Consider the following 27,845-nt stretch of genomic DNA (forward strand, 5'->3'; position numbering starts at 1 on the left):
TGTTAACGATCAAGATAACACCGCGTTTATATAATGCAGTGCCCTATGCACCATTGGGGAGTGGATAAGAGTTTGAAGAAGAAGAAGAAATGTTCAAGTACTATCTACCCTCTGAGTGCAAACAGCTATATATGTTTTTTTTTATTTATTGATTTGGCGTTTAATTTGTAGCACTCCATTTTTAATTTATGTATCAATTTCAAATCAAACACAGATTTTTTGAGTCTACTAAGTTGTGTTTTATTAACAAAAACACTTATATTGTGACAATTGTTTCGCCTTGTTAGGGCATTATCAAATTAAATTGTGAAACTATATTGTGAAACAATTGTCACAATATAATTTTTGATGTGTTTTTGTTAATAAAATACAACTTAGTAGACTCAAAAAATCTGTGTTTCATTTAAAATTAATACATAAAAAAAAGCTATATATGGTATCAAACGTTTTGATCAATATCACTAGTCTGTTCTTGATCGGTTGGAACATATTGCTTTTTAGCAATAAGCCCGCCAATGTATTTATTTACTTTCTATACATGAAGTTTAAATAAATGAATATCTTGCGAGTGTTGATTGTTGATTCGGCCACAAAGGTCGCAGTGAAACACGCGGAATGGTTTTTGTTGCGTTATTCACACGCTGAAGGCTAAGTCGAGATATATTGTGCAAATAATGGTTTAGAAGCCATATACATTCACATAAGGCTACAGATATTACAGTCGGCCATTGTAATTTGGAAGGATAATAGATAATACTATGGTATATGGCATAGTATAGTGGTTAGCGCGGTAGGCTAAAATAAATATTAGTGATTTCCCAGTCTAATATTTATTTAACATCACCCTGGACTGGTACCTGAAGCGCGAGGCTGATCACTTTTCCTTCACGTGTTAACGAACTGCGTTTTTATGATGCAGTGCCTTATGCACCATTGGGGTGCGGATAAGGATTTGAAGAAGGATAATGAAGTGAATAATATGGTAAACTAATAATGTATGGAAGTGAAGCACGGAGTGATCCCTCAGACGAACGTGCGGCAAAACGATGTGTGATAGAAGTTCTAATGGTGAAATAAAGAATAAATGCAAAACTGAGATAAGCATTATCGATAAAATTGAGAATGGTGTGTTGAGGTGGTTTGGACATGCGGAACAAATGAGTGAAAATCTGGTGTCGTCAAAAGTCTACGTATGTACGAACCAGTACAGGGTAATATTAAATAAATTGAAGGCGAAAAATCACTGATATTTATTTTGACCGTGCTGGGAATCAAACACGAGACATCCATCAAGTTAGCAACTACATTATGGGAATGGGGAAAAATACAAAAAACATTTTCTTGTAGTATTTTTGACATATCAACAAAGATAAAGAAGAATATGGAAAATAAGTCTGGGCTTACGACCGTCATAGGCTGGTTTAAGTGATCACTATACACACGTATAACATTCACCAATTCTACCCATGTTTGACCGTGTTTGACCATGACCATAATATGAAAAATAATTTACATTTTGAGTGTGTCCAAATACTTGTTCAAAAAATCTGGATTATCTCCAATTACAGGAGTTATTTCAATTACTCAATTACAAAGTTATTTCAGTTACTCCAATTACAAAATAACTCCTGTAATTGGAGATAGTCCAGATTTTGTGAACAAGTATTTGGACACACTCAAAATGTTGTAAATAAATTATCTGGTCAAATTCTAAGCTTAAATAATAAAAATGAAAATGGTATTTTCTGGCGTTTCTCATGTGTGTGATTATAATCCAGGATTTGGACCTCACATACTAATATAAGAGTTTCTGCTTAATAAAAAGCTTCTTTACATCTCACCAATAGATGTCTCTAGTGAAGTTCTAGTGATTCAAGAACAAGGTTTCTAAATGGTTCATATATAAAGAACTTCCAAGAATTTGAGTAGTGTGGTTGTCAATAATGGGTAGAATTGGTGAATGTTACACGTGTGTAAAGTGATCACTTAAACCAGCCGATGACGGTCGTCAGCCCCGTAAATGCCCAGACTTCCATATTCTTCTTCATCTTTGATGAGATGTCAAAAAACAATATGAAAAATAATTTCATATTATTTTTTTAATAACTCCTAATTGGAGATAATCCACATTTGTGAACACGTATTTGGACACACTCAAAACATTGTAAATTCTTGTAGATTCCACTCAGAGAAAGTTCACCGGTCTCAATTGACATACTGCTTGCTCAACATATTATATTGATGACGTCTTAAAATGTCTCACTCTAATGCAGGGCTGTCCAAACAAATTGACAATATATTATTTTGAGAAATAAAAAGACTTTGTTTTCTGATCCACTCACATTTGAGTGTGAGTGGATCAAAAAACAAAGTATTTTTATTTGTCAAAATAATATATCAATATGATCCACAAAGTTAATGCTTTCAATATTCAAAACACAATTGACAATATCCTGAGGGATAAAGTAAGAAAGAAGAAATCAGGAACAGAATCAAAATACAAGATACCATGGATCGCGTGGCAAGACTCAAGTGGCAATGGGCAGGACATATTGCAAGACAGGACCCCACAAGATGGACCCCAAACATGTTAAGATGGAGACCTTGGGAGAATAAAAGAGGCGTCGAAAGACCCCAAAAAATATGGTACGACAACATAGTCGCTGTGGGAGGTAGGAACTGGCCGCAAACAGCAACCAACCGAAGGAAATAGAAGGATACGGAAGAGACCTAGAGAAGAAGAAGAATAATAATAAAATAATTTAAAAAAAAAAACTGTTTCCCACTACAGCAGCAATAGGATATTATCATTCGGGAGGAATATCTAATTTAACATCATCATCATCTTCTAAAGGCAGCGCCTTGTTGTGTCAGCCACTTGTCTCTGTCAGTCGCCATCCTCTTGAGCTGCGAATAGGAGGAGATGTCCATGAGCCGCTTCAAATCCTGGAAGTATGAAGTTCTTGGGCGGCCTCTTGTTCGTTTTCCCAAGATTCTTCCTTCGAAGATGTTGCTAAGAAAGGTGCTATGTCTAATTGAGTGCCCTATTAGCTTGGCCTTCCTCTTCAAAATATGATTTAAAGGCTCTCTTCTTTCTTTTACGTCCTGCAACACCTTTTCGTTGGACTTCCTTACGACCAATTTAACATACTCAACCTATAAAGGATTGTGTAAGACTCGTTTTGTGTTTATAACAGCCGATATAATCAATATTTTCATTCATCTTTTTCATTTGCAAAATTCGCCTTTGTACAAACGTGGTTTTCGTGAGTTGGTGACGAATGACGTCACATAAACGAATCCACACTACTACTATTACAGCTCTATAAAGCAGATACATAAAGGGATATGCCCCATAATACACCCGATGATGGTGTCCGTTTTTCGTTTGAAAAACAGAATGGGGTTTTATCACTCGGGAGGATTGTCTAATTTAACATACTCAACCTATAAAGGATTGTGCAAGACTCGTTTTGTGTTTACAAAAGCCGATATAATTATTATTTTTATTCATCTTTTTCATTTGCAAAATTCGCCTTCGTACAAACGTGGTTTTCGTAAGTTGGTGACAAATGACGTCACAGAAACGAATCCACACTACTACTAATACAGCTCTATAAAGCAGATACAAAAAGGGATACGTTCCATAACACACCCAATGACGTAAAATTTGATGACGTATAGCGGTGTCCGTTTTTCGTTTTATTAAAATATCTAAAGTTTAAACCTTCATATCTCACTTACTTCTCTACAGATTTCAATAAGAATGCTACCGATATTGGTGTGATTTTTCGTATTAATTTATTAGCCAATAATAACACACCATGAGAATGATCCATGGGTGGATTGAGGGCTGCAAAACTCGCCTACTGCATATGTGCTAAAAACAAGTCGCGAGCCGCTGAAAAATAAGCCGCGGGTCATGCTTTGGACAGCCCTGCTCCAATACATCGGGAAATGATTGCTGATTGAGCGATAAACAAGGGTAACAGTGTACTCATTGAATGATCATGACGACACGATCCCCTATAATCATCTAAATCGATGTCCACCACTAAATTGAGCTATTATTGAAATATATATATACATTAATAAAAAAAAAATACAAATCACCCCACCAAAGCAGTAGACCAGTTTCAAGTGTAAATCCCTTAAATAATACATATGTAAATTATTTAAAATTTAAATAATGTAAAACAAGGATACGGGCTGCGCCTAGAGACGTTTCAATATATCGCTGGTTTAATGCCAAAGGGCCACAACGCAAAAAATCTTTATTTCAAAAACGGTATCTAAATCGTCAACATTTTCATATTCGAAAGACACCCATAACCTCACCTCTAACGCTAGAATCATGGGTGTCTTTTGTTGAATATGAAAATGTTGACTATTTAGATACCATTTTTGGAATAAAGAGTTATTTTATTTTTGCGTTGTGGCCCTTTGGTATTTAAGCAGCGATATGTATAGTAAAACCTCGATATAACAGACCTCTATTTGACGAACTTCGGATAAAACGAACTAAAATCCGGTAAAATGTAGAAAAATGGTACATAGGGCACTGCATCGTATAGAAACATCTATCTTATCATGCTCGTTAAATACGCGAAGTAAAGGTGATCAGTTTTCCGAAAAAAAATAAAGAATTGTTTTAATAATAAAGACAAGAACATTCAAATTACAAGAAAGTATGATCTACATTACATAAATTCGTCACTAAATTACATAAATAGTCTTGCTGACAGAAATCTATTATTTTGTATGGATTATAAGGTCATTAATAGTTCTTCACTCTAAAAGGGATTTAATTTTAAGCTTGATAAAAGAAAATTGTAGTTAATATTGTGAATTGGAATAGACATATCGCTCACTCCTTTCAAGAACGTCATAAATCAAAAAACTTGATTTTTCAGGAGAACATTTTTATAGTATAAAAATATAACAACATGTATTAAAAAGAAATATCAACCCACTTATTGAATTCTTTACTGTGCATCAGATCTTTTTAGGTAAAACCTGAATGTTTTTTCTAAAAGAGGGAGGCTTTAGTCATTGTTATATTGTTAATTATGGATGTATTATTATTGTTATTCTTATAAATACTTTGTCTTTTTTTTATAATACATTCTTTTTTTTTTAAATTTAATTTTCAATAATATCAATTTTTAAGATTTATTAACTTTCATATCACTCACTCCTTTCAAGAACGTCATAAATCATAAATCGTCAATTTTCAGTTGTGCATGTTTTCGGAATGCCCAGAAAATGTACTATATCCCAGGAAAAGCGGCATATTTTTGACTTAATATTTACCCGCTACAGGGCAGAAAGTTTTGTTTTTGCATTTTGAGGAAAAGGTATTGTTTAATTTTTTTTATATAAGTACTTGTACTAAATATTTTTCGAATGGAGAAAAGACATTCAATAAGTGACATGATATTAAGTTTTAATACAATTTATTATATTTTTTAACTTTAAAAACGATCTCCTGAAAATCGTCGTCATAGGTATATCAAATAACCTGAAAAATCAAGTTATTTGATATACCTATGACGTTGTTGAAAGGAGTGAGCGATATATAGACGTTCCAAGAATTGGAGTGGTGTGGTTGTCAATCATGGGTAGAATTGGTGAATGTTACACGTGTGTAAAGTGATCGAGTGCGATCATTTTTATAAAATAATCTTAATAAATGCGTATTTTCGTGATAAAATTGAAAACAGCAAGAAAAACATTCATTGAACGAGCAAATAAGAATGCAAAAACATCAAAGCCGCTTAATCGGTTCAAGAATCACAAAACAGGTAGTTCGATACATTTTAACGAATAACATACTAAAATGAATAATTTTTAATACATGCATATGTACATATATTATGGATAACATGTTTTTTAAATTTTTTAATAATGTAAGCTGATCAATTTGTTTTAATGAAATAAAGACCTAGTATTTATAATTTATGATTTTGTTTACTATTTTATTAGCCTGGATAAACCACTATTTCCTTCTACTCATCTATCTTCAATTAATTCTTCCATCTCACCATAGATGTCTCTAGTGAAGTTCTAGTGATTCAAGAATAATCTTTCAAAATTGGTTGATATATATAGAACTTCCAAGATTTTGTGTAGTGTGATTGTCAATCATGGGTAGAATTGGTGAATGTTACACGTGTGTAAAGTGATCACTTAAACCAGCCTATGACGGTCGTCAGCCCCGTAAATGCCCAGACTTCCATATCCTTCTTCATCTTTGTTGAAATGTCAAAAAATAATATAAAGAATAACTCCTATAATTGGAGATAATCCAGATTTGTTGACAAGTATTTGGACACACTCAAAATGTAATTGTAAAAAAGTACCTCCTTTGTTAGAATATGAATGAAGAAATGGCGTAAGAAGTGGCGTGATGGCTACTTGGTTGTCTACACTGCGTGGTTAAAGCGTTAACTTCCGTATGTAATCGATGTCCAGACCTGCATCCCATATAATATCGATCTCTCCACATAGCTACAAACACACCCACTTAATTTAAGCGTGTTTAACCTGGCCGTGTCTATCGGGGGGATTGAAATCCCCCATATATGAATTTTAATTCGAGAACATTAGTATTATTAGAGCTACTTACACCACATTTTATTGTAATCTAAAAAAAAATATTAAGGAAAAATTAAACTTTTTTATTTTTGTAATTTCAAATCGTTAAATGTTTAAAAAAAAACTGTTTTTGATAGATATCACATAAGTCAGTGCTGCGAGATATACGTACTTATACTCGTATATCAACACGTCATTTTTTTCTCTGCTAGCGACATGTTATTTCAAATGTGGTATCACCATAATAAATAAACTAGCCAGCTTCGTTTGATCCGATATCCGGCCTCTCGCTTATAGGGTGCACTTTATCGGATGGCATTCAGTGGCTGCCTGACGGCGCGTTGGGACGGACGTGTCATCTATGACTCAGTAGGCGGCGAGTTTGGTACTGCGAGCCGCGTAATACGATTTCCATACGAATATGAATTGGGGTGTTTTGGTACCCCCCTTCGGATCACATGTAATTTTGGATGATAAGTACGGGAAAGGTTAAAGCGTGTTCAACACGTGAATGATGGAAGGGTGACACATCACCCCTAATGGCGATTCTCTTTAGAAAGAAAAATATCGATTATGAATTAGAATAATGGGTCGCAACATCGACCATGTGGAATGTGTGTATTTGTTTAGACATTCCCGTCCGTAACGCAGATAGACGCTATTGATTTGCATGACATTTTGGGAATGTCCTAATTCTTGTTCACAAAACGTATCACTTGAACCAACCTACGACAGGTCTTCTTCATCTATGTTGAGATGTCGGGTTGTGGTCCTGTGGTTAGTGTCGCGTACTATTAAGTCAGCGTTTCTCGGTTCGAACCCACTCTACCACAATTTGATACCTATTTCTAATAATGAGCAGCTTAGGCTCACAGAATTACTATGAAATTGAAATATTTGTGTAAATAATAAAAACACAAATATTTATTTTTAAAAATGTATGTTTTTGCTTTCGAATTATTAAATAAACAAGTATAAAGAGCTAGAAATACACCATACGCAAACAAATTTATGCACCGATTGTCGTAATAAGCTTTAAATGAACAAATTTCTATTCTTTCTATATATTTGTATTTAGCCTGTGTTTTTACTTGATTCTGTAAATTTGTTGTGTTTTCATCTAATTGATTGACATTTTAACAAAAACTCCTTATCGCTCATCGTTCACTCTGTGTAATACCACTTCAATTAAAGTGGTATTACACAAAGTGAACAATGAATGATAAGGAGAGTGTTATATTATACTATTTTAACCTTCAAAAAACGCCTGAAACATCATTATCTTACCTTAGAACCCTAACTGTCCATCTCCTCCTCCCCTGACCCCTCCTCTCTTTCTTAAACTTGCTACCTGATTCTACCTATTTATCATTAGAATCCTAGAATACTTTTTTGTCTAATTGTTAATAATTGTTTTTTAGTTTTTTGATAAAATCTATTACATCAGATAATAATATGTATTAACTTTTAAAAACGTCTGAGACATTACTATCTGTCATTAGAATCCTAACTGTCGATCAAACCTCCTCCCTCTACCTCCTTCCCTAAACTCCCTTCTTCCTTTGCCCTCCTAATTATCGTCTTTTGTTAATTTATGTTTCTTTTTAAATGTCAATTTGTAATTTATGTTTTTTTTAATGTTCAAGTACTATCTGCCCACTGATTGCAATCGGCTATATATGGTATCAAACGTTTTGATCAATATCACTAGTCCGTCTTTGGTCGGTTGGAAGATATTGCTTTTTAGCAATAAGCCCGCCAATGTACTTTTTATTTTCTGTACATGAAGTTTAAAATAAATAAATAAATAAATATTACCATACCACAAAGTTAACAATGCGTTTAACCGCCCTACACATACGAACGTACGTGATACACATCGTTTTTTCCGCACTATTGCGCTAACCCTGTGCCAAAAATATTTAATGCGAGACAGAGAGAGGGAACACGCTAGCGAAAAAGTAGGTACATCAGGTCCATCCGAAAAGCACCTATTATGACAAAAAAATATGTTTTCATAATTCTGCAGATTTTTTTTTTTTACAGAATTAACTCGGAAAATAACCCGAAGGTAGGGTGGTTAATAATACAAAACATAACATTTTAACGTATTATAATGCATTTCATTTCATGCTGTGTTTTTCATTTTTTGCGAACCATAAATAAATAAATAAAATCCAAAATTCGAATCAAGCTGCGACATATTTGTTTTTTTGCCCGTATGTGTTTCGGGCAAATCGAACAAAGGGTTAATTCGATCACCCATGTCTATACTGAAAGCAAACATACTATCCAAAACTTCAACACACAACATTCCAGATGAATAATATTGTATAAAGGCAATGCCAATTAAAAAAGTGTTATTCAATGCGCATCCTGTGCTATCTCTTAAAACATAGGTCGGCAAAGTGCGGCTCAGGAGCCGTATGCGTCTCTTTGCCCTTTAAGTGCGGGTCCGGCACAAATTGCTCACTCCTTTCAAGAACGTCATAAATCAAAAAACTTGATTATTCAGGAGAACGTTTTTAAAGTGTAAAAATATAATACAACGTATTAAAAATAAATATCAAGCCACTTATTGAACTTTTTACTGTGCAACAGATCTTTTTGGTAAAACCTGAAGGTTTTTTTCTCCATTTGAAAAATATTAAAGATATTTCAAATAATAATTAAACAATACCTTTTCTACAAAATGCAAAAACAACATTTTCTGCCCTGTAGCGGGTAAATATTAAGTTAAAAATATGCCGCTTTTGCTGGGATATAGTACATTTTTTGGGCATTCCGAAAACATGCACAACTGAAAATTGACGATTTTTGATTTATGACGTTCTTGAAAGGAGTGAGCGAAATATTCGTATTCATGGGATCAATCTACGTATTCATGGGATCAATCTTTTCAAGCATGAACCTCATTAAAAACAAACTGAGAAATCGTCTTATTGACGAGCACCTCGAAACGTGTTAAAAATAACGACATACAAACATGTCTTGATCATTTCAAAGGAGATGCAAGGACATTATTCGCAGTAAGTAGAGTTTTTCCTTTAAATTAATTAATTTACTAGCCAGAAAGCCAAGTATGCACATTAAAACAATAATAAAAATTCTTGACAGCCAAATTTGTTTGCAATTCTAGTACACCTTAATTATAATTTTAGACGTTATGAAATTACGGGAACACTCGATTAACATTGATTTCACACTCAATAAGGATTTCATTCATTGATAAAAAATCTTTTGTAAGTAAGGTAATCCGAAACATACTAACCATCGACAACCTAAAAAGAGTTTACTATGCTATCGTTCACTCACTACTACAGTATGGCATTATTACATGGGGAGGCTCATACAACATACTGAACTCAGTGAAAATAGTACAGAAAACCATAATTAAAGTCATCTTGAAAAAAAAACACATTTCCAACAAAATTATTATTTAAAAAATTTCAAGTCCCGAATATAGAATCCATTTATAAAAAAACCGCAGTTTTCCAAATACTAAAGGGTGACAACTATTTAAATTTAACAAAGAATTTATCATCGAGATTCTCAAACGATTTTTCTATTCCAAAATGCAACACCAAGCAATTTCAGCAAAACTTCAAATATTTGGCAATCAAACATTTCAATAAACTCCCTAAAGAAATAAAAAAAATAGATGATATAAAAATCCTTAAGAAAAAAATTAAAGCTCTATACATTTAAATATTTAAAAAAATATATATAAAAAAACTATTATATCTTTTATTATATAACATTAAACCACGAGTGTAAGTCCCTTTCCAAGCACAAGAGCACAGACTCTTTTATGGAGAGGCACAGCGAATCGAAATATAAAAGTTCTCCATATGTATAAATGATTCAAATGTTATTATGTTATAAATAAAAATGTAAATATATTAAATGAATAAGGTACAAGGATACCTTAATTTTTGTGTATGATTTTTTACTGTAGCTTTTATTTCTTTATATTTTATATTTTCCCTGTATTTTCTTATTTGTTTTTCAGTCTTGTTAACCTTAATCCTATTTCCCAAAATGAAAAATGGAAATTACTTATCGGGAATATTATATATGTGACTTATGTATGTAATATGTTTTTTAATAATAAATAAATAAGTTTGCCGACCACTGTCTTAAAACAATATCCCACATAATAGCGTGATTTTTGCCTGAATATGCGTTTATTGTTTTATGTGCCATTGATACGTAGGTAGGTACTCTTATGTGGGATCAGAGTGATTATCTCAAATTGAAACAATCCAAGGTTTTAGTATTATTGAATGATAATCAACGACAATTATTTTCAAAACAATTGTCTGTTTATGGTCACGTTATCAAATATGGCAATTTGATATTACAACCCCGAATGAAAAATTGATAATGTCGTCTAAAATGACTCGTAAACGAGTCGAGGCATAAAAAAATAGTTTCAACTAAAAAAATCCCTGGGTAAAAGTGGTTATATACTAATATTACTAACATTTTTGTAAAAAAAAAAAAGTAAAAATGACTTACTACAAAGTAAATGCTTTAAATATTAATAATATTGAAAATAATATAAAAAAAATAATAATATAATGAAAATACATTAAGATTGGAGCAAACAAGTCTAGGCGTTAATAAGACTTGCGACCTGTCATTGGCTGGTTAATTACTTCAAACAAATGTAACATTCTCCATTCTATCTGAGAATATATAAAATGATGAATAAGTTATTTCCATCAAGATATTCATTGATATTTGTAAAATTTATTTAATTTTTTAAAAAATCTTAATAACTCAGTTTAAGCGGGAAAATAATAGTTTTGTCCAAAAATAAACAATGTATCATACTATAATATCAAAGCATAGCGCTCTTGGGGTAGTATTTTATTAAATTGTGCTATATAAATTATCAAAAATTATTATTATAGTGGTGTAGTGATAAGATCGTGAATTGGCGTGTTTAGTTCGTAAAATAATTTATCTAAATTTGCACATAATTAGATAGCTCAAATCACGTGACGATAACAATAATTTGTAAATATTTCTAGACACTGGCAATTGGGCAACGTTAAAAAATTGAGATTATTACGACAAAAGTGAAAAATCCTACCTGTTTGTGTTTTATTCTGGAGGATTTCTGGTAGGCGGCTTCTAATACCGGGTTGTAATTCGCTCTCTTGGGTCGGGTATTCTTTATTCCGAGGGACAGACCGACGGGCGAAAACCAAAATCTGTCGACGAAACATTTGCGTCAAATCATAATTGGAGGAGACAACACAAAACTTACATCGGCGAGGTAATTTACAAGAAAAAAATTGAGCCCACATACTTGCGAGCGAGATATGAAATCACCGATAAACGGTACACGCGTTTCACTCACTTCACAAATTTGTAAATGACAAGCCAATAAAATGAACGTGAAAATGATAAATAAATGGAATATTCACCTATCTAAAAGGTGCCGAATTACTAACACGGCCAGTGCCATCGGCATAGGATATATTAAATCCGAAGGATCCGCATATTGAACTGACTTTTCCGGCCCGGGAGCTATATCGGCCCATGTTGTATTAGGAGGTAACCAAATATGTTCGGACCAAAATATGTTCAAAGCTTCTCGTAACATTTTATCAAACAGACACTTCCGACACTTATAACGCGCGACCCTTGCGCGACCTAATCGAAAACAAACTTAATTAAATGAATCCTGACGAATGTAAGCCAACTCCCATGTTTGTAGGTTCTGGTAGCGGTAGGTTCGCATCACGTCATATCAGTCGATAAGGCAGATTTCTTCGTTTTCTCATCACCTAAAAGTTACGAGGTCTGCTTATTAATGATGTTAGACCGGTCGCTTTTGCTGCGAGACGTCATAACAGACTGTGTACTTTTTTATACTGTAAAAAACTAGAGAATAAAGCTAGAAGATAAAACATTTTTGTTAATTATAATTTTAAACCAAGAGTCTGTGTTCATTGTTAAAATTATACCATTTAACTAAGAAGTTGAATTGCTTTAAAAATATATCATTTAGTGAGACGGTGCGTCCACATAGGTATAGCTGTTTCTGTTTGATAATAAACATTGTATAAATGATAAACTGAGAGAGTTTGTAAAAATCCATTAATATGGAATTTCTTAGAGATACGTCTTCATAAGCTGTATAGCCTATGCCTAAATGAAATCAACTTGACTGTAATTTCACGAGATTCTCATTTGAAAATTCTAGGCTCATTATCTATAGAAAAGAGAATAACCATCGTATTTTACAGAATGTGTAAAAATGTGAGAGGTGACAAGTCGAGTGATAGTATAAAGGGTAGTATAAAGGATTTAAAAGTAACCGAGTATGGGCTGATCTAAGAGTCGATTACTATAAGTCGTAACTCTTTTTGTAAATTCTGGGTTTCAGCCATGAACACCCGCAGCCTACCTTTTTAAGTCGAAAATGAAATTGGGTTGTGGACGATGAACAGTAAAATATTACTTGTTCTTTGAGTTTGATTTACTCTATATTAAAGTTACTATACAGGAGCTCTTAGTGATTGACAGCTTTTAAGGATAGAGTTATCTTAAATGACGCTTGCCAGACTACGTAAGTATTTACACGGTTGCGGAATGTTGTTGTCACCACTATGACAGCAACATGCCTACATTTCTTATAGAAATGAATGGATATCTTTGATGAAATGTTTGCTTTCAAATTTACCTTCTTTTTATTTTAAAGTAAAGTGTAAATCAATAAAGAATAAGTCAAATAAAAAGAAATGTATATTGCTCTGAGGTCTGTCTGAATAATGTCTCCAATTTGCATATAATATCACTAAATTTCCTATACAATACACGAGTGACGTCACTTCAAAACACGCAAGGCCTACTAGAGACAGGCCTGGGCGCGCAAACGCCGAATTACGAAGTCAGTGCTATTGTCCGCGTGCGATATGCGAGTGGAATTTCGGATTATTTTTTAAAGTTTTAAACCTACAATTTTCGAAAATCCAGATGTTTAAATGATAACAGTTTATACAAAAAAGGAAAGGTAAAAATAAAACGAATTAATATTACATAAAAAGGCATTATTTATTTTCTTATATACACACACATACACATATACATGTATATATATATATATATATATATATATATATATATATATATATATATATATATATATATATATATATATATATATATATATATATATATATATATATATATATATATATATATAAAATATACTATATCATACTCAAAAACACAAAAATAGTAATGGAACCTACAGTAAATTATACAAGTAAATTATAATAATGACATCAAGAAAATGTTGCATTTACCAAGTAAAATTAAAATTTAAAATGGACAGAAATTACCACAAAGCTATAATCTCACCATAAAAGACATGCATCAGGAATATAATTATTTCTAATATGTATATTTATATATATATATATATATATATATATATATATATATATATATATATATATATATATATATATATATATATATATATATAAATATGTATATATATATATATATATATATATATATATATATATATATATATATATATATATATATATATATATATATATATATATATATATATATATATATATATATATATATATATATATATATATATATATATATATATATATATATATATATATATATATATATATATATATATATATATATATATATATATATATATATATATATATATATATATATATATATATATATATATATATATATATATATATATATATATATATATATATATATATATATATATATATATATATATATATATATATATATGTATATACATATACACATTTAACATTAAAAACATGTAATATAACAGTAATTGAAAAAAATCTATTCAACTCAAATATTTTAAGCATAAGATATCAAATGGAAAAATAATTGGACATGAAAAGAAGCTTATAATTATGTAAGTAAATTTCTTAATATTGGTGACCATATAAGTAGATTCAATTACAACATTTGCATTTAATCTTGTACTACTCAATTTAACAAAATACTTCAATTTTGTTAAATTGACAATTGAGAATATGTGATTTATGTTATGTGAAGGATTTAATTTAAAGACATGTTACATTAATTTACTCAAACAGTTTACACATTAGGTTTGATAGTTGATGGTTATGGATGAGAAAAAACTAATAAAATTTTAGTACTTTTCTACTTGATCCCGAACAACTTTGTGCAGCAAGTTCATCATTTTTGATTTTTGCTAAGTTACTTAAAAGGATTTTACAGGTTCTATGGCAAATATTTTCTAATATTATTAGCAAAGTCTTATTACAAATACATTCATTTAAAAAATCACCTTGATTCAAGAAATAATAATTTAATTTAGAAACACTTATCTTATTTAAAATATAGAGTTGATTCTGGCCACTAATAAAAACATCAGGACAATAATCTAAAATTGTTTGCAAACTAAACCATACCAATGCTGTAGCAAGAGGAATGCACAAATAATTAGTATTAAATAACATATGATACGTAGCCGAGGAGTGTACAAACATTGACGCTGCAAATATCAAAGTATTCCCGCTGTATCGACGGAGATTTTTTAGGGTAGCGGCATACTTAATTTGTTCTATAATGAACATAATTCTCTGATCACTATCTGGGAAGTGTGATTGCAACATAATTAGAACATCATTTAAATCAATGGCGGGGATGGTAATGCATGGATAGAGGATTCAATAAAATTTATCACGTCACTTAAATCATCTACGTTTTTGATTATACTCACATTTCTTGGATGACGACTTTTACTTACTAACTTATTAACCTAAATATAAATGTATTTTTAAATCACTCACTACTTTAATAGCGCCCAAAACACAAGGCGCATCATTTAAGTCAATTAAACACAAAACTCTTTGTAACGCTGTCTCCGTTAAAACCCATTCTGGTTTAATTTGATTGGTCTTAGTTAAATCGTCTAAACTGTTTATGGATTTTGCTTCATTCAGCTTCCTTAGGTCATCGAGGCTGTTTTGAAGAGCGATCTCCATCCGGGATGTCTCCACATCAGCGAGTCTTCTAGTTGATTGGGGTGCGGTGGATAGATATTTGGGAGCACTCGGAAATATTGTAGGAATTGCTCCCTCACGAAGCTTGGGAATTTTGCGAGGCACATCTATAGCTTCCTCGCGTATTGTGCATCTGTCGCTTCGTATAATCATGGATTCTTCGAAATGCTTGATGCAAACATATGGATTTTTTATTCCAGAAAAATCCGTAGGAATCCGACAAAGCCATTTTTTTCCGTAGAGCATCGTTTTTTGGAAGAGCAAATGTGGATACATTTTCTTTTTGAGAGCGGTAGTTGGATTTACATCCAAAAACGCTGCAACATCTCCCCATTTTGTTTTGTAAACCACCTGTAATGAAACAAAGAAATTAAGCGTAGGAATTTAAGAATGCTAAGTTTGGTCATCCGAGGTTATCGTTTGGTTATCTTGGATAAACTCAACATGAATAGTGTATGTTTAATACAATAATTTAATATGATAACGAAAACGAACAGAAATTTGAGTCGACATCATCTCTCGTGAGTAAGCTCATGGATTCGTAAGCGAAATATAACCTCAAATGTGAAATAATGATTTTGTTGAAAATATTAAGTATTGTTATAAATAAAACACGTGTCAATATTCACGTTACATAAACACTTAAAAATGAAATACAAATAAGTATGCATTGTTATATAAGCTAAAAAGTAGCAACGATTTATTGAAACGTCAAATGAGATTTAAACTCGTTTAAACATCGAAATTGTGTTATAAATACGAAAATTACTTACCAATTCAATTTTCAAATACACTTCACTGTCTAATCACTCACTTTGAAGTTTATATGCTTTTAATTCAATATCAAAACAACACACAAATAAAGCAACAACGAACATCAACATAAACAATCGCGGCCATTTGTAAACACTGGACGCACCGACGCACTCCGCTTGGCTCGAACTGCAAATTTTAGAACACCGATTTGATCACGTGACATTTCAAAAACCCTTGTGCGCCCAGGCCTGTCTCTAGTCGGCCTTGAAAACACGGGTTTTTGGAGAAGTTGGCTGTCTCTATATATATTTAGTAGGTACTCTGTGCTTCTGTCGCAGTCTATGGCACATGTCACATATAGTCTTTGGATTACAGTACTCAAGTAAGTCAAATGTTTTTCTATGGGCAGCACGTGTTATTTTGTCATATTTCGTTAACTGTCAAAATAATGAAATTGGATATTAAAACGTTTGAGTGTGAATTTTAAAACAACAATAGTTACCTATAAAGTACCTAGGTAATTTCTGATGACGGATTATGATTCTTTTTTGTCCTATATGTGCTAATATTTTATTAGTCGAAGAATCCCAAGGGTCCCAGTTGAGATATGCGTGTAATACATGCCCCTACATATATAATATTGAGAAAAAAATAAGTAGCAGAACTTATCCTAAGCTGAAGGTATGAAAACTCTACGTTTCTCTATAATTGTAATTCTCACTAGTTCACGAATGGCATGCACTCCAGATGAAAATATTGTATTTTAGGTTATTCATACATTAATGTATGGAAATGAAGCATGTTGTTGGAAAGATTTTTTTCTCTGTAGTTTGTGCCTTCGCACATGTCCTCCGCAATCGTAAGAAGCAGACCTGGGTGTCTCATATTATGGCCTATCCATTTGGCTCGCTGTTGTGCTACTATATTTAGTAAGCATCTAGACTCCCCAGCCCTTCTTCATACCTCGTTGTTCCCTACGTATTCTGATGGGTCTCCAATATGCGCCTGTAGCACCATATCTAAAACGCCTCCAGCTGCCCTCATTCTACCTGCACGATAGTCCTGTTTCACTTCCATATACCTGACCAGAGTTTATTTTTTACTAACTACTCCAGCTCACTCCAGCCGACTAAAAGCTAAATTATCTACTTATGTAACTTTTGGATTTTGTATAGATTAAATAAAAGTATTTTTTATATTTTTTTTCAGGAATTAGACTTTGTGATGGGCGGTTAATAATATTGTGCATATTTTTTTCAGGAATTAGACTTTGTGATGGGCGGTGCGGCTGCATGGGAAAACGTAGATTCCACTGACGCCGTATGCCCTAAATGTTCTAACAAACGGGCTTTCTTCATGCAAATTCAAACACGTTCCGCTGACGAGCCCATGACTACATTCTATCGGTGTTGCGATAACGTCTGCGCTCACAACTGGCGAGACTAAACAACACATGTCGTTATTTGTGAAAATTAATATGCTGATCAGACAGCTTTATAGAATGAGTCCTACACGACTGTCTTGTAAGAGAAAAGCTTCCTCTTCTGTAATAATGGAAGCCAGTAAGATAACTGACCTGATTAAGTGTTGCAATCCTGACGCAGCCAGCCTAGCTGCCAGATTTTTAAAGCAACTTGAAGTAATTGCGGTGCCTACAGATACAGTATATGGACTAGCTTGCAGCGCAAATTCACAAAAGGCCATTAAGAAGTTGTACGAAATCAAAGGAAGGAATGAAGAAAAGCCCGTAGCCATCTGCGTTAGCAAACTTAGGCAAGTCAGACTATGGGGACAAGCTGATCACATACCGGATGATCTGCTAGATAAATTGCTTCCTGGACCCGTTACGTTGGTTTTCGAGAGAACTCCAATGCTCAATAACCCGTTCCTGAACCCTAATACTACTAAAATAGGAATTAGGATCCCCGATAATGAATTCATCCAAAAGGTTGCGGCGATTGCCGATATCCCAATCGCCCTGACGAGTGCAAATCTTAGCAACGATCCTTCCAGTTTATCTGTGCGGGAATTTGAGTGCCTTTATTCTAAGCTAGGAGCGATATTTGATGGTGGATTGCTTGGGAAAGGCGAACATGATGAAAGAGCTGGTTCCACTGTGGTAGATCTTTCGAAAGTCGGACATTATACTGTTTTAAGAGATGGAGTTGCTAATATAGCTACTAGAGAGATATTAGAATCTTTTAGTATTTATGAAAACACTTTTCATTGATTTGATTGAAATTTCACTCTACTGTTAAAATACTTTATCAGAGGTATAAAATGTGTTGTATCTTCTTTTTATCTTATGTTTATTGTCAATATTTATAAGTAGGATTTGGAAGGATGGTAACAAATTTACTGTTATGACCACTATTGCGTGGCTAGAAATAAATTGTATTATCCTGGAGAAAACATACAAAAAAAATGTTTTTACATTTTGTATATTAATGTTAGTATATTTTTTTCTAACATCCCAGTTATTATGAATCTAGATAATTGCAGATTCATACTAACTGGGAAAACACTGTTGTACTATTTTTCATAAAATGAATTTAGAACAATAAAAGTCAGTTAAGAACAGTGTACCCATAGATGTTTTACTACAATTACGAAACCAAAGTGAATCACTTCGTGACAAAAATAAAATTATAAAAATTCAACCTCTTTCCTATGTTTGGTTCTCTGCCAATGTTCTCTAGGAAGAAGGGAGTACCCACAGAGTCAGATAAATTAAAAAACTAACTAACTAACCATCACGCCGCTTCCCCGCAGGGGTAGGCAGAGAGAATAGAGCGCCACACCACTCTGTCCTTGCAAAGATTCTTCGCCTCTTCCACGTTCATGCATCTCCTCATACATACCCGCCGATTGTTACGACTCTTAACCTGACCACTTTCAAGTATATGGCATACCTGATCGTGCCATGTTTTTCTCGGTCTTCCTCTGCTTCTTTTCCCGCTAACATTCGCCTCATAAATTTGTTTTACCGTTCTTTCCTCACTCATTCGTTCTACATGTCCAAACCATCTCAACACACCTTTCTTAATTTTATCGATAATGCTTATCTCAGCTTTGCATTCCTTCCTTATTTCACTATTTGCACATCTATCATACATCATTTTGTTACACATTCTTCTGAGAGATCGCATTTCGACTGCATTCAGTCTACTTTCATCCTTCTTTTGCCAACTCCATGTTTCACTTCCATACATTAGAGTTGGAACCAGGACTCCGTTGTGCACTGCCAGTTTATCTTCCGCTGATAGGTTTTTATTTGCTATAACTGATTTCAGTGCACCATTCACTTTGTTCCCAGCATTCACTCTCCTTTCTATGTCTTTATCAATCTTTCCATCCCTAGAAAACATACTACCCAAATACACGATATCATCTACCAGTTCCAAAATCTCTCCGTTTACCAATATTTCACATTCAGATCTGCATTCTTCTCTTTCAAAAACCATAATCTTGGATTTGCTAACATTCATCAATAGATCACTCTCCTTGCACACATTATACACTTTTGTCACCAACGCCTGCAGGTCTTCTCTGCTATCGGCAAGAAGAACAGCATCGTCAGCATACAAAAGGCAACAGACAGTCAAATTATTCATTCTAGCTCCAACATTTAAATCTTTCAGTTCTTTCATGCAATTATCCATGTATAGGTTAAACAGCCACGGTGACATTACACATCCCTGTTTAACACCTTTAGAGATGCTAAGCCAGGATGAAAATGAACCACTTACCCTTATGCATGCAGTGCTATCCTCGTACAAGGATGCTATGCCTTGGATAAGTTTACTGCTTACCCCATACTCAGATAACACCTTCCATAGCTTCGTTCTATCAACTCGGTCATACGCTTTCTGCAAATCCACAAAAGCACAGAAAAGCTTTTGGTTTTTGGCCAAAAACTTTTCCGTAATGTTGCGCAAGGCAAAAATTTGATCCGTACATCCTCTCCCATTCATAAATCCACTCTGGACATCCCACACTTTGTCCTTTGTTATGGTTCTAACTCTTTCAATAAGGATTCGACCATACATCTTGCCAACAGCACTCAATAGACTGATTGCTCTATAGTTCCCACATTCCACCCTAGAACCTTTACCCTTGTAGAGAGGCATTATAACTGCCCTTCTCCAATCCACCGGAGTATAACTCTCCTCCAGACAACGGTTAAAGAGCCTATGCAACCATGTGAGAACTACTTCGCCACCATTCTTGACGTATTCTGCGGCAAAATTGTCGAATCCTAGAGCCTTTCCATTTTTCAAGGACTTAGTGGCATTCTTAATTTCTTCCATACTTATCTCTCTTGAAACATCATTCACACATATTCGGGGAAATGTACTTACGTCACTAACGTTATTAATCGTATGTGTTTCATACACCTCCTCGAAATACTCTTTCCATCTCTCTTTTATATCTTTTTCATTCGTCACCATTTTTCCGTCTTTCGCTGCAATCGATTTCGTACATCCATTCAAGCTTAGACTTCGGGAGTTTTTGACTTCTTTCCAGAAAATTTTTATATTTTCTTGGAAATTTTTTGTCATTTTTACTCCTTCATCCTTCCTCAACAAACGTTTTCGTTCACTCACCCCTTGCTTAACTTTCATTTTACAATCCTTGTATACTTTTTTAACCGATTCATACTCAGCGGAGCTTTTATTCCTCACTGCCAAACACTTTAACCACGCATTCTTCTTCTCTTTCACTAAATCTTTAACATCATCATCCCACCACGCATCGCCTTTTTTCCTTCCTTGTACCGCTGTACCACACACTACCTTTGCGGATTCACACACACTACCTTTCAGATGTTCCCACATTTCATTTATACTAAGTTCATTTACATCTTCCGCAATCAACCTGTAGAATTACCTTCCAGATAAATTAAAAAGATAAATAACTCATAGTACAATCACCACCAAATTGTCTTGCAAACCAAGGCATCACAAACACCCAGATCAATTAAAAATAAATCTTTCCCGTATTCATTTTGGAATTGGCGGGACATCGAACCGGCAACACCAGTTTTACAGTTGAGCGTCTCCCGACTACGCCATGATGCCTGTTGTGGAAACCTGCACTTTATGTGCGTAGTACATAATGTGCAGACTTCCATATTCTTCGTCATCTATTAAAAAAATCTGGACGTGAATATACTGAAAAAGACATTTGTCACATCAAAATTCAATTGCACTTGTTTTTACGGATTTTCATAGGATTATGGAATTTTCCCAAAATGTAAAGGGTACATTAGATCAGTGTTCCGAAAACTTTTTCTGTTCAAGGTACACCTACCAAATTAATAAATTTCAGAGGTACACCAAAGGAAAAAACACGAAGTTTATTTAATATTGATTTATTATCAAGATATAATGCGAAAACATATATCATAAAAAAGTGTATTAAATATCTTCACAAAACTAGACATTTTTCCGCGGCACACCAACTAATCACCACGGCATACCAGTGTGCTGCGGCGCACACTTTGCGGAACAATGCACTTGTGGCAAAATTTCAATGTTGAATATTTTAAGAACGAACTAAAACCATGAATTTAAATAGTCATAAAATATGCCCAGTTACTGCAGTTTATACGAATTGAGGATTGTAATATAGTACAAACATTCCTCGTTGACAAATACGCCCCGGTAAATATCAAAAGATGAAACCATGAATGAAATCTGATTGTTTGTATGATGAAGAATATCGGACATAAAAAATAAAAATAGGGAAAAAGGAAAGAACTTTGATACACACCAGCTCTGGTTGAGGTGTTTGGATCTTTTCACAACAATTAAATAGAGAGATTGTAAAAATACTGAGGGTCTGCTATTAAATCCGATCTTATTGCATTATGGATACCTATATATCCATCCATGAAGAAGACAAGGTGCTTGTTAGAAAAATAGTACTAAAAAAAAAGTGGTTGAAAACAAAGTTTTAGTTTTATTTATTTTATAAAGAAGAATTTCAACTTGTAACCATGTGTGATATTTTTTTAAACCCTCATTCGCACCTGATGGTTCACAGGGTACTGGATCATATAAACGCAGTGTTATCTTGATCGTTAGTACATGAATGAAAGGAGATCAGCCCTCCGCTTCAGGTAACAGTCCAGGGTTATATTTGAATAAAACATCACTTATGTTTATTTGACCCCCCCCCCCTAGGAATCGACCCTGGGACTTCCAGTACGGTAGCCGAGCGTACTGACCATTACACTACGGAGGCGGACAAAATGTACTACAAGTATATAATCTTTGAAAACTAGACTTATAAGTCTAATTTTCTATTTTTGTTGGTAATTTATCCAAAATGTCCCAAACTTTTTGGGTTACCTAGGAGATATTATATTTACTTGCCCACTTCTCAATGCAGCTATTCGTCGTGCTCTCCTATTTTTTTCCTCTTTCAAATTTCACCATCATAATTTTTTTTTTCTTCCAATTTTCCAGGCAACCCTTTTAGCCCCAAATGAATAAAATTGCCTTTAAAAACACTCCAATCACCCCCTTAAATAATTTTTAACTCCCAATTCCCCAGGTCAAGAATAACCTTTTGTTATTTTCATTAGTACACATTTGGGGTATGCGAACACTGCAAGTACGGCGCGTTCATTAACAAAGAGGGTTCATATAGTGATCACTCCTCTCAGAATGACATTTCGAAATCTGACACCTCTTGAAGTTTAGAACTCTGCCCCAGCCATAGATAAACAGATAATCTGTCAACGTCAGATTTGTTCATTGATTGCAATTTTCGCACAATTTTAAGGTTAAGATGTATTATATAAAGTGAACGGTCTTCGTATCTCCCATCAAAATATACCCATTTTGATAGTTTCTTTGTAAACTGTTTGTAAAATATTGAATGAATGTTGTTACCGACAGCAGTAAAATCTATCCTCATCGGTATACCGATTGGCGTAACATTTTTAGACACCGTTGGCTATGTAGCCCGCGTAGAAGGAATCTCGATGCAACCGGCTTTGAATCCCGATGTAGCGGTTACAGATTACGTGTTTCTCTCAAGATGGTCAGTTAGAAACTATGAAATCAGGCGAGGGGATGTTGTTTCACTCATGTCGCCGAAAGACCCGAATCAGAAAATAATCAAGAGGGTTGTCGGTCTGCAGGGAGACGTGGTGAACACGCTTGGCTACAAACGTCCCTTTATTAAAATCCCCGAAGGACATTGCTGGGTGGAAGGAGATCACACGGGACATACGTTGGATAGCAATTCTTTCGGGCCAGTATCTCTCGGTCTAATCACTGCCCGAGCTTCGTTCATCGTGTGGCCTCCGAGAAGATGGCAAAGTATCAAAGCTCGCATACCAAAAGAAAGAAAAACCGCTAATGCCACCTTATAACGGAATAGAACTCTAGTTTAATGTATTTATTATGTGATTATGAAATCTCTACAAATTTTTATGCCTGCTGTGGAATACAATGTTGTTATTTTATAGGTACTATATTAATAATTATTTGTTCTTCAATAACAATTGATGATGATGAATGTCGATATCTGTACACATCATGACAAATCATAGATATAATTTATTAACAGCCATATCACGGAAAGAAGTAATACTTATAATATGCATTCAATTCCCCATTCCTTTTACCATCAGTCCACCTGCAATTAAGGGATTATCATATGCCATTTTTCGACAAGTGCTTCAGATTTTTGTGTTCTCATATCTTCACTTTGTTTATTTAAATAACCATTGACGACTTTTATGGTTCAACAATATATATTTGGGATTCCATTCACTTTTAAGTTGCTATTTGTGGAAAAGAAGGTGACTCTCTTTTTCTCAGGCATGTTGTCTTCTTTTTTAGGCCTTTCTGGTGGGACTTGTGTTTTTTCAATACTGTGCTTTGGCCATTTGAAAAAAAATATAAACAGATTTATGTATTTTTATTTTTATTTAGAAATATGGTAATCCTATGCAACTAGTCTTATATAACTGGAGTGGTGAAAGAAAAAATGAACTGAAATTCAATGTTTATTCATAAGTTAAATAAATACACTATGAAAGCAATTTAATGATATAATTAAAAGCAATAATGTCTAGATGTCCAAAAAAAAATTAAAAGCAATAATGTTTAGTTTTCTTCTTAAACTGACAAATTTACATATGTATGGTAAATTTCATATTTGATGATCTATGATTACTATAAGAGTTTCTTAACAACCGCTTTTGATGTGTTTTAAATATGTAATGTATTAATTTATTTTACTGGTATTTTAAAATAGTTAAGTATGTGGATTTTTTCGTCATTAGCTTAAGTAATTTGTCTCCTATTGGGTGCATAGTCATTAAAATATCTTTGATAACTGTTCTAATTTCTGAAGCAGTTATGAAAAAGACTTAATATGGTCTTTCCCTATTTTCCAGGTCCCTTATTTCTTTAATTTTAAAACAAGTCTACTTACTGTAGTACCACAGAATCTATGGCATAGATGACTGTTTTTGCTCATCAGTAAAAATTTTATATTTTTGCTGTTGAATTTTAAAATACCTAATATTACTTCAACCACAAATCGCTCATTTGGTACAACAATGACATAATTGCACTTTTTTTAAAACTTGTTAAATATGTCAAAATGTACGGAAAGACTATTTACATCGGGAGAAACATGGACAGAATTGATTTTGTTGTGAAATGCTGCGAGATGGCGCGAGTGTCATTTTAGAATTGAGTGAAATGGCGCCAGTTCTGTTGCTGCAATGTCTGAATGGCACCTCCTGTAATATTTCTAAAAGTGTAATTACGCCATTGTTTCACCAAATGTAGAAAAGATGTTCCATTGGCACATAATATTTATAATAATACCTCTTATTTTATTAATCTATGATAATCCATTTTCAATGCTATATCATATTGATGACAAGTTCTCAAATCTTGTACAGTAATTATTATTTTAATATTGATTTTTTTAGGCATAAAGCAACCTCAATGGTTTGCTTTGCACAGACTGTACATAAGCAGACAGATTTTTTATTCTACTCTTTTGAAAAAATATAATGAATGCAGCTTGTGTAGATTTATTATAGATTTCAGATGTCATGCAGAATATAGCTGCTGTTTCCAATCATATTGATATATACAAACATTTAATCTTGAATATAGGATTTTATATCAAGGTTTAATATAAACTTCTGTCAATTTGTACATTACTTATATAATCCATTGAATATACGCAATTAGTATATTTCGTTTTATTATCTTTTAAAACATTTTACAATATTAGTTGTTTAAATTGATCAATTAATTGTTATACTTTGTTATGTTATTAGTATAAATTATACAATAAGCATAAGAAAATTATTTTAAAGTTTTTTTAATTAACATCCGTACTTATGATGAACAAAAACTCAATAAAATAGAATGTTCGTGATTTTTTAGCCAAATATTGTAGCGTGTATGTAATTTATTTTAGAAAAAAAAAGATGCAGTCTATACCCGCAGGTCCTAAATTGAAGGCGGTCTGTCTTATCTTTCTATTAACTTGTGTATGTATTTCCTTTTTTAACCTTCCCCTCCCGGTGATATGTATTTACTACAACTTGACTTTAAAAATGAGAATACCAATATATAATATAGATACGGGCTTATAATTTTTATATTCCTCCGTAATACTTTTACGTGTTACATAAAAGTATTATAATATAAAGTTATAAATTTGCAGCGACGGAAATAAATAAATTGTAAAAAAAACTGGGGAGGGAATCACCAATACACAAACAATTCTTAGTGCCGCACTTTACGTACACGTAGCTTCATACTGTTTCCAATGATCTCATTTTAGTTGTGCACAAATTGTCGTTCAGGGTGGTCGTATCGCTACGTTAGCTATGGCGGGTACTGTGATGTATTTTTTTCACTTTTTTAGGTAATCACTGGAGCTAGCATTACAAAATTGATACATTTCCACTTCAACTATTGTCAATAAAAGCTACATTTAGGAATATTCACATTGTTCCTGTTTTTAAATCACATTTTTATATGGTGTACAAAATACATATCACCGGTGCACGCGGAAGTTTTTAGCACCGTAAGGGAAGGGTTAAGCTTATTTGATAGACTTAATTAATTTATTATATTGATTACTCAGAGGAGCATTACTTTGTGGCTTCATATGCATCTACCACTTACTCCATCAGCCACGTGACCAGATCGCCCCATATGGTTAATCGTTCCACCCGGCCTAGTACCCTCGATGCATCCCACCAAGTCATTTTTCTGAAAGCTGTCAGATGTTCTGAAAATGTGCCCTAAAACCTGGAGAGCCTTCCAATTGCGCATAATTAAGAGTCTCTCTTTTGTGTCCAGCTCTTGGAGGATCAAAGACTTTTTAAGCCTGGTTGTTCATGGAATTTGCAGCATCCATTGCCAAAAACTCACTTCAAAGGCTCCATTATTTTTTATCCAGTATTTCATACCATAAATAAACTTTGAGAAACCTTAGGCCTGCACCAGATATTTTTTGATGTTGATTATGCCCTGTTTTTTCGATATTTTTACCCAACGACTCTTTATATTCTTGTCAATACCAGCATGCCTCCTTATTTCATCTTTTCAACCTCCCTTATCACGACTTGTTAGTCGAAATTATTCTATTGAACCAAGATGTGTGAACTCGTCAACTCTTTCTAAATGAGTCATTTTCTTCTTGAGTTTATTCGCTCTGAAAAATGACAATATACCATATTTAGTATATGTATTAGTGTATCATTATAAATGGTTTTAGATCCTCATACTAATTAGGTAAATTTAGTAATGTACTATAACCCTGTTACTATAAGGGTCATATACTTTTCTTCACTATTAACACATTGTATTCGGGCAGTTTTTTCATCAACCCCGACCCTAATTATACTCGGACAGTTTGCCGCCTGACCCTTAGTATACTAATCAAAGAAACCACAAACCCAATTTTGATCTGTACGATGTTTTCTAGCGTCTCTCGCGCTCTACCAAAAGTAAGCGAATAGAACGCTTTTGAGCGTCTCCCGCAAACAATGTGTTAATATGGTTTGTTATTTTGGTTTGTGATTATCGTATCTTAGAATGTTTCATTATGTATTTAGGGTAAAATAAATAAATGGTATTGATTCCTCTAAATAAAATGTTTTTATTTAGTTTTGAAGTTATTTATTGGTTATATTTTAATATACACAGATTAAGTGACCAAATACATAGTTCATAATATTAGTGGCATCAGAAAAAATACTTCAACTAAGAAATATTGTCGTACATTTTTTTATTGTTTTTCGAACATTTTTTTGTTGGTACAAGGCGGTATTTTGGTTTAATTAAGTTAACACGTATTCTCATCTCTTCAGATATATTCTCTTTATTAGGTCCTTAATCTTTTGGAGTATACGAAAATGTT

At 33.2% G+C, this 27,845-nt stretch overlaps 4 protein-coding genes across 4 annotated transcripts in view; 3 read left to right on the forward strand and 1 right to left on the reverse strand.

Moving 5' to 3' along the window:
- Nucleotides 1-12,363, reverse strand: part of schlank (ceramide synthase schlank) — a 40,950-nt gene extending 28,587 nt beyond the window's left edge. Inside the window, exons 1-2 of the mRNA XM_088273166.1 lie at nucleotides 12,036-12,363; nucleotides 11,699-11,819 (exon numbers count right to left, since the gene is read on the reverse strand). Of these exons, the coding sequence (XP_088129292.1) occupies nucleotides 11,699-11,819; nucleotides 12,036-12,214 (300 nt within the window). The 5' untranslated portion in view covers nucleotides 12,215-12,363. The remainder of the gene's footprint in view (nucleotides 1-11,698; nucleotides 11,820-12,035) is intronic.
- Nucleotides 12,364-16,808: 4,445 nt separating this feature from the next.
- Nucleotides 16,809-19,009, forward strand: Polr3K (RNA polymerase III subunit K). The gene is made up of 2 exons (XM_088273145.1): nucleotides 16,809-17,105; nucleotides 17,685-19,009. The coding sequence occupies exons 1-2, from the start codon at nucleotides 16,962-16,964 to the stop codon at nucleotides 17,868-17,870; spliced, it is 330 nt and encodes a 109-aa protein (XP_088129271.1). The 5' UTR covers nucleotides 16,809-16,961; the 3' UTR covers nucleotides 17,871-19,009.
- Tcs1 (Threonyl-carbamoyl synthesis 1) lies at nucleotides 17,877-19,009 on the forward strand. The gene has a single exon (XM_088273144.1). The coding sequence runs from the start codon at nucleotides 17,878-17,880 to the stop codon at nucleotides 18,652-18,654; it is 777 nt and encodes a 258-aa protein (XP_088129270.1). The 5' UTR covers nucleotide 17,877; the 3' UTR covers nucleotides 18,655-19,009.
- Nucleotides 19,010-23,152: 4,143 nt separating this feature from the next.
- On the forward strand, nucleotides 23,153-27,579 carry LOC148301502 (mitochondrial inner membrane protease subunit 2). The gene has a single exon (XM_088273150.1). The coding sequence runs from the start codon at nucleotides 23,317-23,319 to the stop codon at nucleotides 23,809-23,811; it is 495 nt and encodes a 164-aa protein (XP_088129276.1). The 5' UTR covers nucleotides 23,153-23,316; the 3' UTR covers nucleotides 23,812-27,579.
- The last annotated feature ends 266 nt before the right edge of the window (nucleotides 27,580-27,845 follow it).

The sequence above is a fragment of the Brachycentrus maculatus genome, unplaced genomic scaffold (assembly GCF_059751285.1).
Source record: "Brachycentrus maculatus isolate JH-2025_06_01 unplaced genomic scaffold, ASM5975128v1 h1tg000555l, whole genome shotgun sequence".
NCBI lineage: Eukaryota > Metazoa > Arthropoda > Insecta > Trichoptera > Brachycentridae > Brachycentrus > Brachycentrus maculatus.

What these genes read in the sequence shown, in the direction of transcription:
- Polr3K (XM_088273145.1), top strand. Translation starts at nt 16,962, where the DNA reads ATGATTCTTTTTTGTCCTATATGTGCTAATATTTTATTAGTCGAAGAA. An exon ending in GAACTTATCCTAAGCTGAAG is followed by an intron (nt 17,106 to 17,684) that starts GTATGAAAACTC and finishes TATTTTTTTCAG; the next exon opens with GAATTAGACTTTGTGATGGG.
- LOC148301502 (XM_088273150.1), top strand. Translation starts at nt 23,317, where the DNA reads ATGTTGTTACCGACAGCAGTAAAATCTATCCTCATCGGTATACCGATT.
- Tcs1 (XM_088273144.1), top strand. Translation starts at nt 17,878, where the DNA reads ATGTCGTTATTTGTGAAAATTAATATGCTGATCAGACAGCTTTATAGA.